General features: G+C 54.7%; 3 protein-coding genes across 3 annotated transcripts; all 3 read left to right on the top strand.

Moving 5' to 3' along the window:
• Nucleotides 1-5,118: 5,118 nt before the first annotated feature.
• On the top strand, nt 5,119-6,252 carry LMH87_000725 (uncharacterized protein; the record flags this gene model as incomplete). The annotated part of the gene is made up of 3 exons (XM_056198683.1): nt 5,119-5,193; nt 5,295-5,878; nt 5,943-6,252. The coding sequence occupies 3 exons, from the start codon at nt 5,119-5,121 to the stop codon at nt 6,250-6,252; spliced, it is 969 nt and encodes a 322-aa protein (XP_056055608.1).
• A 915-nt stretch (nt 6,253-7,167) lies between these two features.
• LMH87_000726 (uncharacterized protein) lies at nt 7,168-7,803 on the top strand (the record flags this gene model as incomplete). The annotated part of the gene is made up of 2 exons (XM_056198684.1): nt 7,168-7,642; nt 7,706-7,803. 2 exons carry the CDS (start codon nt 7,168-7,170, stop codon nt 7,801-7,803), a joined length of 573 nt encoding a protein of 190 aa, XP_056055609.1.
• A 2,414-nt stretch (nt 7,804-10,217) lies between these two features.
• Nucleotides 10,218-10,621, top strand: LMH87_000727 (uncharacterized protein; the record flags this gene model as incomplete). The annotated part of the gene is made up of 3 exons (XM_056198686.1): nt 10,218-10,368; nt 10,425-10,524; nt 10,591-10,621. 3 exons carry the CDS (start codon nt 10,218-10,220, stop codon nt 10,619-10,621), a joined length of 282 nt encoding a protein of 93 aa, XP_056055610.1.
• Between the last annotated feature and the right edge of the window lie 960 nt (nt 10,622-11,581).

The raw sequence follows: 11,581 nt of genomic DNA on the forward strand, positions 1-11,581 counted from the left end.
GCGAACACAGTTGAGACACCTTGCATCACCAAGTATTCGAGGCTGCTAGTGAAAGGAAGGGGCGGGACGGCAGCAGGTCAAGATTGGAAGATGCGAGGTTTCAGAGCAGCACTGGAATGCAGGTCGGGCGGCAAACGGGAATGACTGTCGCGGGGTGGGAGATGGTGGAGGTGGCGGTGCGTTGTCGTCAGGCACGGAGGACAGGCGGCTACCCGTTTGTCTAGCGCCAACGTGTAAAATCGAAGAAGCCGGGGAAAAAAGGAAAGAAAGGGCGAAAGCGGCGAGGAAAAGATGGGAGATGAGAGAATAAAGGAGCGTATCAGAAAGGTCCAGGGGAAAGAGAACAGGGCAAGCTATCAAAGGCTGCCAAGCGTTGTACAGACGCGCCAAGAAGGGGCCGACGAATTGCGCAGACGACTGTAGAGTCTTGAGAGGAAGAGAGGAAGCCAGGGAATGGAAGCGGAAACTAGACGAAGAAGAAAGGTGGCAGATGAAGAAGAGGAACGGGGAACGGGGAAACGAAACAAGGAATTGAAGAAATGGTTTGAGCCGCAAAAGATAAATCAGAAACAGCTAGTGCTACCTACGCAGTGACGCTCCAGTACTAGACAATTGGCCATGCGAAATAAAACAATGCAAGCCATAGGCTACTTTTGGGGGTTATAAGCATGATTCAGCGGGGGCGCGGAAGAAAAGGCCCATGTTGATCGACGGGTCGGTGTGCCATCTTTTACTCCATCCAGGGACAGCTCCAGCTGTTATTAAACGTCGCCTGCGCATGCTGCCTACGCAACGGTCCTCTTTGTGGCGACGGATGGGCGAGCCAAGGAGGGTTTATTCTACGACGAACGGTTGGACGGTTAGGCCCTGGCGTCTTTCGGTCGCGCCATGGGGACGTCTGGCCACGCAACCACGCACTTGCAACAAAGCTTGTTACTGGCTCAAAAGGGTGAAAGCCAACGCTAGCCAGGGGGGTTGATGCGGCTCGCGAACTGTCGATATTGGATGTGAATTAAAAATAATAATAAATGAAACCTGTTGCCAGCACTGGTAAATGGATTTCTGCTGGTAGAGGCTCCTGGGCCTGGTCCCTGGGGCACTAATGCTGCTTTTGGACTGGTCCGACGAGGCTACTGATACTGGCGCCGGCCTTTCCCTTGACCAAGGGTGTCCCTGTGCTAGGGTCAAGGGGTTTCTGGGCCTTCACGCCGGCAAGGAGGGCCTTGGCCTTTGTTGAGTTTTCGATTTCGATAGTCCAGACTCGCCTCGTCCCTTTCTCCAAGGTTTGAATCTTGTGACAGCACCAGTGAGTGGCAGAATGGTGGGTTCCATCAAGGCAAAACGTGTCCATTACCTATCCACTTTCTCGTGCTTGTGCAATGCCCATCTGTCAATCAATGCCTTGGTCGAGCTTGCTTGCTTGCGCCTGCGGGTCTACCTTAATTTACCCTGTGGGCTTTCTTTTAGCCTCTGCAGACGTGATTGCGCGGCCCCCTTTGTTGGACCAGGTGGTGGCTTTTTTCTCCTCCGAACTTACCACTTCTTCCAACTTCTTACTATGAACGCCAGGTAGGCACGCACGTTGCTTGCCTGGATGCTCCGTTCTACCAGTAGCATGGCTTGATGGCACGAGTGAATTGCGATCGTCACCTGAAACAGGCGTTGGCTGTGTCGCCCTCCGATAATCATACTAGCTTGATAGCACCAACGCCGGAAAACCATCGCGTGCAATGTGGCAGTGTATTAGTTTTCATCAGCCATCATTTGAGGCTGTCCTGTACCATTTATTACTTCCCTTGTCTCCTCCCTTGTTTGAAAATACATCCCTCGTCCGATCTGCTGCCACATGCTCGCGTGCCCTGCATTCCCATCCCCCGACAAGCAGTCGCCTAAAAACCAGGCTACGAGTCCTGCCACTACTGGTAACTGGCTGGTCGGTGGTGCTGCATCGATTTCTACCTACCAGTAGGTCGCCCGCGAAAGTACCAGTAGTGTGAGGCTCTGCTGGCCCGCCCTGGCTTCCCGTTCCTAGTGGCTGGGCGCGTCCGATTTGCTTTTCTTGCTTCCCCACCACGGCGAGGCGCGCAGCTTGCTTCAAGATGCATGGCATCAGGCGGCTGGCAAAAAAAGAAAGAAAAAAGAGGAGTCGCATCGGCGGCTCAGATGGCATTTCTGGGGATACTATCGGTAATTTTCTCTGTATGCCATAATGAATCTGATGTGAGATGATGCTGTTTTTGTTGGAATGGTCTCCACTACGGATAACCTCGTGCGCATCGGACGGCCCCAAGAGGGCATCAGGACGTACAAAAAGGGTCGGGAGCAGCCAAAATTCAAGCTGCTACCGCTATCGCCGCATTGACCTATGCTGCTTTGCCGCGCGCATTCCGATGTGTGATGAGATGGAAGCTATATGCATGCTAACCGCCCAGTATATATCTGTGATAACGGTGACTGCCTGCACATGCATGCAGGTACCCTAGGCGGCTAGACTATGCCTGCCACTGGGGGTTTAGCATCTGCCCCTTTAGAAAACCTGCTGGTATCATAAGTGATTCACGTTGAAATAGGCTCGGGAGTAAAGGATCTCTACTCGGACTACGCAGCTGGCCAAACCAAGTGTTGGGTGTTCGAGTAGGTGGCAAGATGCACCACACATCAAGGGGGCCTTGTTCCGCCCATACTTTGTAAAAGTCTGGCCGCTGCAGCGTCCACGAGATTGAAGCGATACAAGTTCCCCGAAGCTGTCTTGTCCCTTGTTTATTGCTAACCATCTATGCGGTCCGCAGCGTTGTGAGACGGCGGAAGACAGGGAATGGTCTTTGATCGTATAATCTCGCCACGCAAACTCACGAGCCGCAGGTGTGCGGCTTAGGCTTATCGTTAAAGAAGCTCCTTGATCACGTATTTAGAAAGCGTCAGAGGCTGCTATGCGACTCCATGCCAAGCGCGGCTGCCACCGCCTCAGGAAGTCTCTTCATGGCTGACATGTCCAGAGCGAGCTCCTTGTAGCGGCCAGTAGACACGCATGATAGCCACGGAGAACGAGACTGGCCTCGTATCGCTCCGCAGCTCCTCGAATGGGGGTTATGGAGCCTGTTGCGGCTGCCGTGACTGCGAAGCTGCCATGCTTGTAGGTTGTACTCTGGCATTGCTATGGGCGAGCTCCGTCCTTGGGTGTCAGGAGCCAACGCTGGCGATCAATGCGTTTGTTTGCCCGCTTTTACTTTGTTGACTCACGTTTTTTTTTTATTGCTTGGGAATTTTCGTGGCAGGCAAGACAAGCGACACAAGCTTTGGCATCAACTGCAAAAAAGAGCGCATTCGGTCAGGCGTCGTGCAGATACTGCTCGCCACTGGCCAAGTCGGTACCGTTTCTGATGGCCGCTTCACAAAGACACCGTGGATAAAGGGTAGGTACCCGATACATGATGAGATGGGAAACCATCCGCATGCTAACCGCCCGGTGCATCTGCGATTGCGATGGCCGCCCGCGCGTGCTAATGCAGGTACCTCGCGGGCGGCTAGACTTGCAGGTACCTCTGCCGGGCAACAAGTCTGCACCGCAGCGCATGTACCTGCCATTAGGGGTTCGGCATCTGGGCCCCCTGCAAAATCTGCAGGCCCGCTGAAGAATGACCTGTAGCGACGGGCCTAGGCGGCTTGGCACATTCCTCTAGCGCTATTTAAGTGGTTCAGCACAGGGGGGCAAGCAGGCGTTTCGTCCTGGCTACCGCCGGCTTTGCTTGTCGGTTAACCGCACGGACAGAGTGCCAGCTTTGCCAGCCAGCCTCCTTTCACTAGTTTCCGCTGTTACTAGTTGTACTGGTACAGAAACGCCTCTTTGCACCCTACGGCGCGGCAGCTGGACTTCGAAATGTCGTCATTTTCATGTTTGTGGAGGGGCCAGTGACTGGAAGGGGGGTGCCATGGCAGCACCCTTTACTCGCACAGCGTGAGAGGCTGATGCACGACAATGCAGCATGAACCTGCGCCAAGGACTCCACCGCCCGTCTGCTGGCCGGTTCAAAAGAGCAAAAATAATGAAAATAATAAAATAAATCGCATGTTGCGCTGAATATCGCTGTCAAGAATTCAAACTAGTCTTTTTTCCCCGAATCCCAAATGCTGTCAACGCTGTCCAGATCGGATAGAGCCCCGGGCGCAGTCCGGACCTGCGGGGCCATCTGCAAACGGGACACACCGGGTGTACAGGTGGCGGAGTAGATGTCAAGAGCGAGAAGAACCTCTCGGCGTAGAGGCAGTCCTTTTGCCATATCATCAGTCTCCTTATCAAAGGGTAGATTTTAGTTGCAGACAGACAAATCGAGATGATAACGCTCAACCAATTCCAGCTCGCCACGATGGCCATGGCTCACGGGTCTGCTGACCATTGCAGACACACACATACCTCTGAAATAGGCCGGATCCCGTGAGCAGCGATGGACTTTGCAAGCGGTCTAAACCGGCGCAAACGGCCGCCTACAGATTGACGATTCAATCCAAAGAGGGCAACAAGCAAGCCAGCAATCTACGCAGTGCCGATTGAAGCCATGGCGGCGGCCACTCTCCACTTCTTCTACCGTCACGTTGGCGACCTTTTTTTCTTCTTTCTTCTTTCGCCCGTGCCGGGCGCGCTGCGCACCTTTAACGGCATAGCTTCACCCACATCCTCCTGCGGGCATTCACTTCCACTTAACTTTAGAGGTATAGCTTTATGGTCCTTGCTCGTCACATTGGGGGTATGAAGCTGGGGTCTGGCCACTTTTCCGTAATTTTTTCCCTCTCTCACGGAGTCCGCGTCCCCCGCCGAAACGCCGCGCCGTGCTGTTGAACACCACCGAGGGAACCCCCCCCCCCCTTCTCGGTCGGTCGAGCTTCTTGCTCTTGGCCGCCCACTTCCGAGCCCTCAGATAAAAAGCTTGCTCCCTCCCTTCCCCCCGCCAGCCCGTTTTCGTGTTTTAGTTCTGTCTTTGTGTTAAAATAAGAAAAGCACTGTTTCTCTTCCTTTTCTCACTCCACCAAGTGTTGTAGGCTCTTGCGCAAGAAAACAGCAAACCGCGTTTCGTCGCTTTTTCACTCTTCGTCGCATATAACCCCACCAACAGCATCGTCACCATGAACGTTCCCAGCAAGTTCCTCAGCAACCCCCAGGACCTCGGCGTTGTCGCCGTTGGCTTCTCTGGTGGCCAGGTACGCGCATCCTCTGCGCTTCTTGCGCGCGACTAAGTGCACGCCTCGCAAAGGCAAAAGAAAAGCTCCCAATTGCTGACACACGCACTTTCTGCCAATAGCCCAAGGCTGGTGTCGACAATGGCCCATCCGCCCTCATCCAGTCCGGCCTCCTCACCCAGATCAAGGAGGAGCTCGAGTACAATCTCCACGGCGACTCCGAGGTGCAGTTCTACAAGGACCTCGCGCCGGCCGCCGACCCCGACTACCGCGGCATGAAGAACCCGCTGCTCGTCTCGGCCGTTAACCGCAAGATTGCCGAGGCCACCTACAGCCACTCCTCCCAGGGCCGCCTCACCCTCACCCTCGGCGGCGACCACTCGGTCGCCATCGGCACCATTGCCGGCACCGCCAAGGCCACTCGCGAGCGCCTCGGCCGCGAGATTGCTGTCATCTGGGTCGATGCCCACACCGACATCAACACGCCCGAGGGCTCCGGCTCGGGCAACATTCACGGCATGCCCCTCGCTTTCCTCACAGGCCTCGCCAAGGACGACAAGGAAGAGTACTTTGGCTGGATCAAGGAGGACATGCGCCTCAACATTAACAAGCTCGTCTATATTGGCCTCCGCGACGTCGACAAGGACGAGAAGAAGATCCTCCGCGACAACAATGTCAAGGCCTTTTCCATGTTTGACGTTGACCGGTACGATCTTATCTTGCAAAGCTTCTGACGCGCGCAGAAACATTTCGCTAACATATTTGCACAGCTACGGCATTGGCCGCGTCGTCGAGATGGCCCTCGCCCACATTGGCAACGACACCCCCATCCACCTGTCCTTCGATGTCGACGCTCTCGACCCCATGTGGGCGCCCAGCACCGGCACACCCGTCCGAGGCGGCCTGACCCTGCGCGAGGGTGACTACATCTGCGAGTCCGTCCACCAGACCGGCAGCCTCGTCGCCATTGACCTCGTCGAGGTCAACCCCGAGCTCGCCGCCACCGAGGAGGGTGCCAAGGCCACTGTTGGCGCCGGCTGCTCGCTCGTCCGCTGCGCTCTGGGCGAGACCCTGCTGTAAATGTTTTTGTCACGCACTCACCACAAACCGGGGGACGAGTAAAGAGGAGGAAAAAGAAACGTTAGAGCGCAAGCGATGCTACGCCGATTTTGTTTTGTCAAGCAGGGGCATTGACGGTTTTTGATCTTGGTCTGGCGTTCTAGGTGGCATATGAAAAGAATGCATTTAATGAGATGGAAACTCCCTAGTAACGAAAATAGGTAGAAAGCCAACGTCTGTCACGATATATATACACACACAATACTGAAATTATTCTTCGTTTATTTCGGGAGGGGTTTTTTTTATTGCATTGCGACAGCTCAGTAAATCATTGTGCATGACGTACGGAGTAGATGCATCCATGCTGAAGATGTAACGCCGCTGGGGCGCACCGCGTGGCTGGGAACCCAGGCCCAGCCACCCCTGCCCTGCCCTGCAGCCGCCGCTCGATGCTTCTTTTGTCGTTTTGCATATGCCATTTTTTACGATTTCTGCTTTTCCCCTCATCGGCATGCGACTTGAACCAATCCGCATGCACCTGGTTTCCAAATCGGCCTTGAGATTTCAGCGTCGCTGAACAATACAGCGCGCGCCCCAGGCGCAAAACCACTGCCGAGTACCCCGCCGCCGCGCGCGACCCGAGTCAAATAACACCACGCCCACCAAGAGGCAAAACGAACCAGCGCGGCACTTTGAAAAGCGACTTTTCGACAGCGACGCGCATTCAAGGGAGAAGACGAGTTCGAAGCGATCCGGTTGCGAATTTTGCGTCGATAACAAGATCAAAGAACCACGACGGCGCAGAACGCTCCCGTCGCAAACCCGGTCCAGTCGGCGATACCCTCTCTCGGCATCCACGGCCCTCGATTCGAGTCGTCGCAGCCCTTGCGCAATCGCCACAGCAACAAACAAGACACATCCTAGAAGACCGTCGATATGGTCCTCTCCTCCACGCTGACGGGCAGCTCCGTCGTCTACGAGGCGCGCCCGGCGCGCGTCATCCACCTCAAGACGTACGACTGGCCGACGTACCAGATCAACATCTGGCTCTTTGTCATGCTGCTCGCGGCCTCATCCATCCTCGGCGTCTTTGCGACCTTTATCCAGACGCAGATGCAGATGGGCCTGCCGGTGCCGTGGTACTTTCCCTACTACGTCACCGTCGCCGCCGTCGCGCTCGCGTTCCTGCTCGCCATCATGTGGCTCATCTGGTACAAGCGCCTGCTGCCGGCCATTGTCATGATTGGCGCCTTTGCGCTGTTTGTGCTGTGGATGGTCGGGCTCGTCGCCAGCGCGGTGCAGCTCTGGGGGCCGGGCGGCGTGCAGAGCGTGTGCAACCTGCAGGTGTTTAACCAGAGCCCGCACGCGCCGGACGTGCAGACGCTGGCGTGGATGCAGCAGCGCAATATCTGTAAGTTTATTCTAGAGGGCGAGAAATTGGTTGAGGATTGGGCGGGGCTAATGTCTTACACAGGTCAAACGTGGTATCTGGTCTTTGCGATGGGCTTGACCGGTGCCATCTTTCTGATTTGGGTCATGATTATAGCGTATCAGGTATTTGTTCGTTCATAGGTTGTCCGTTCAGAGTTTGTTCGTTTATAATCTTGTATGCTATAGAGTCTATGTTGTAATGAGCCATGTTGATACACAAAAATGTCATTTACTACAGAGCGTTCAGCCTTGTTAATATAGTCAGGCCTTGAAGGCTTCGTATTGCACTTCTTAACAGCCCGCGCCAGGCATCGAGCGCACAGCATGTTCGTCCAAGACTTTTTTGACCCAGACGAAATATAAGGTCCCCCAAGTAAACTTTACCAACAAGGCGAGCCGCTACTGATCCCAATACGCATGACGAGATTTTACGAGATGAATGCTCTAATCGTGAAGAAGATCCAGGGTAGATCTGTGCTGGGGCAGGAGAGATTTCCCGGTGTCGGCTTAAACGCGGCCTGGCAGTATCTCTCGGCGCAAGAAAAAATACTCCTCCAAGAACCAGGCGCGCGACATCTGGCAAGCTCTACGCGATCAAAGCATCTGATGCTGCGTGGCGCAGCGGCCTTGGTTACTTGGTCGCGGACCTTGACCCTGTCGCCAAGCGCGGCACTCAAAAGCTCGAGCACGAGCTGCTCTTTGGCAGCAGCAGCAGCAGCCAGGGCGCATTGATGCACAATGGCTTATCCCAGTCAAATCTGATTGTTGATCGCGGCAAGATTGTTGCAGTTGTAGACTGGAGATGGCGGGCGGGTTTAGCTGGGATATCGCTCGGGAGGTGCATTTGCGCATCCGAAGCCCTTCCCAAGAATCGTATGCCCACCTCGACCTACCCCAGGACGTATTGAGCGATAACTATTTCTGGAATGACTCGTACGAATAGTAGCGATGTGCGTTGTTGGCTTTCGTTGTGCGAGTCGGTGTTTTGTCGCAGGAATCGGCGTTGTTTGGCTGACAAGGATAGCTAGATACACCATGATGCAAGATTCCTGGAGAACAAGGGTCTAAGTAAGCCTGCAGCCTTTGGAATACAAGTGATGCAATGGATCCCAGTCTGCCTAGAGACGACTCGACGACGTACCTGTATCGCACATCTTCCCGCCGTGCCGTCTGCCTCGATTCTCTACACGGCCACGGTATTCCCCGAAACGAAGGCCAGAGCCCCGCCATCTCAGCTGGACCAGCTGCCCTCTGCTAGCAGTGTGCGGTGACGGGCGGTGCAAGGCTAGCTTGACCCCCCTGCTCAGCTGTAAAGGGTGCAGCGGCAGCCACACCAGGCTGGCCTTTGCGCTGGGCCGCTGGCCTAGACCACCAGCCACGTTCCAGTGCAAACCCCTCCCTGAACCCCTCCATGATCCCTCCAGCGGAAGAAACCCATCCATGCCACTTCGCTTCTCCTCGCGCTCATCTTCCATCAATCTACTCGTCCGATTAAAAAAAAAAGTGAGCATCGTTGTGCTGCTTTGAGAGCATGGAAATGCGTCATAGCGTTGCTGCACCAGTTTTCTGGTAATTGTAGTGTACAAGCTTCCCACATTTATGAAGTCATGGAGGTAGGTCTGCTTTCGGAACATGGCGAGCTTAATCGCACCTTGCTTTTTTTTTGGTCTTGATCTTCGCTCTTTTTTTGGATCAGCAGTAGCCGATAGCTCTAGCTCGGCCTGCCCACATTAGAGCGGGATACCGGTATGCAGCATTACATGAGCACCAAGGCGACGTTGCTGCAGCTCTGGGTATACTTCAGCTGTAGGTACACTTCAAGCTCTGGGAAACTGCCTATACCTCAAGCCATGGTTATCTTTGCTACGGGCATTCATGGCGTATCACCGAGTCTCTTACCCAGTAGGCTCCGGTGCAAGCTTCGGCAAGCCTCAGCAATGTGTCTTGCGAATTTGGTAGCTGCCGTCCTTGCCGTGAGTATCCCCTTGCCATCCACATTTCATCTCTAGCGTCACTTGCACCGCCTGGAGATGTGAAGCCGCTCTGTGCCTTAGTCGGCCGCGCTAGACCAGAGCCTGGCGAGCTGACCTGGAGAGCTTCCAGCTGTGGACCCCTGGTCAAGGTAGCTTTCAGAGGTGAGGGGACGAAGCTCGCCTGTATGACGTATCCCGCCGTGCCCGCCCACGCAGGCGAGGGGTGTGTGGAAAGACTTCGTCAGTATGGTTGGTGGCCTCCAAGCTAGCTCCCCCCCCAGAACAGTGTGAGTGAGCTCTTTTTGGTCTAACTTTCCCGGGGGCTTGGCTTTATGGACACGCCGATGGATGGATGGATTTGCGTTCCCGCCCGCGATCCAAGAGGGGGAGGGGAAGAAGACGAAGCTGCTGAATTCGAAGTACGTAGGTGGGCAGGTCCAAAGGGTATAAGATGGACGGACCCTGCATACCTTTCCTCTATTGACCTTCTGATAATTCTACTCTCATACTACATTTTATACACTTTTCTGCAAAAACCCTTCTTATCCTCTCATACCCCACCCACCCCAACTCTACACCACAATGGATTTCATCAAGAAGGCCGGCGACGCCCTAAACAAGAACAAGGGCGAGTCCAACAACAACGAGCAGACCCAGAACCAGGGCGGCGACAACAACCAGCAGCAGGGCGGCAGCAGCACCGACCCCGGCAAGGAGGACTACCTCGACAAGGGTAAGCGCGTCTAAATAACGTCGCCGACTCGCCGCTAACGTGCTTGGCCAATCTAGGCATCGGCTTCGCCTCCAAGAAGGCTGGCTACAACATGGACCGCAACACCGAGGAAAAGGTCGGCGACGGCATGCGCAACGCCTACGAGAAGTACTCTGGGTAAGTTTCTCAGCGACGAGCTTGTTGACTACAGCGCAATAACTGACCCGGCGTGCCCTTTTACAGAAGCAAGGTCCCCGAGAAGTTCTCCAACTAAGAGCCTGCCAGTCATGGTTCTGTAAAGGCAAACGCGATTGGCCGCACCGGGCCCTGCAACCAAATCGGGGGCAGTAATAGATTAGTCGCTGTATGCAACAATTAATATACCACTTGATTTACTACTCGTCTTTTTTTTTTTTTTTTTTTTTTTGGTTTCCAGGCGCATGCGAAAGTGCTGTGTTAATGCCATTACGTGATATACTCCATCGTTGTCTACGCGACATGAGGAAGATACTACAAGGTGATGCTGGATTGACCCGGCGAGACCGTTGTGCGAGGAGCTGGTCTTCGCGCAGAAGGGAGGATTGACGCTTTTTAGCACTGACGCCGAGTTGGCAGCCAAAGTTCAAAACCGAGCGCGAGCCAGGTTAGAGCCCGTTGCGGACGCCATCGACAGCGCCTTTGATTTATGAAATGAATGGCTCGCAGGGGACTCGTTGAGGAGGCTCGTACCGCCGGCGATTGCAGATGTGTCGCAAACGAGATGCAGATGCCGTTCGGAGATGTGACGGGATTGGAGCGCGGCGGGCTTGTAGTGACGCTGTAGGAGGCTGCGAGCAGAGACAGGCAGTTTGGCGACGTCTCCTGAGCCTTGCATGTTCAGCTGCCGCGTTCATGGCATACGACAAACTTGTCTTGTACACATGGCCTTCAGCAGTCTGCGGCTTATGGTCACTTCGAAGAAGTAAATGCATGCAGTGCTGCCAACACGTTCAAGACGTAGCAGTAGATACTGAGACGGGCAGAGAGTCTCCGGTTTGCTGGTGTCGTGCCTGGACAGCGCTACCAGTAAAGAGATCGAGTACAGGGGCAGGGGTAGGTACCCAGGTAGGTAGGCAGGTACCTGGTGAAAAAGAGCGCGGCCGCGATTCTGTGCAGCAAGTAAACAACATTCAGGGGGAATCCGAAAAGGGAAAATTCAGGCGAGTGGCGATGTCAGGAAAAAAACAAAGCCAAC

The sequence above is a fragment of the Akanthomyces muscarius genome, chromosome 6 (assembly GCF_028009165.1).
Source record: "Akanthomyces muscarius strain Ve6 chromosome 6, whole genome shotgun sequence".
Lineage (NCBI taxonomy): Eukaryota > Fungi > Ascomycota > Sordariomycetes > Hypocreales > Cordycipitaceae > Akanthomyces > Akanthomyces muscarius.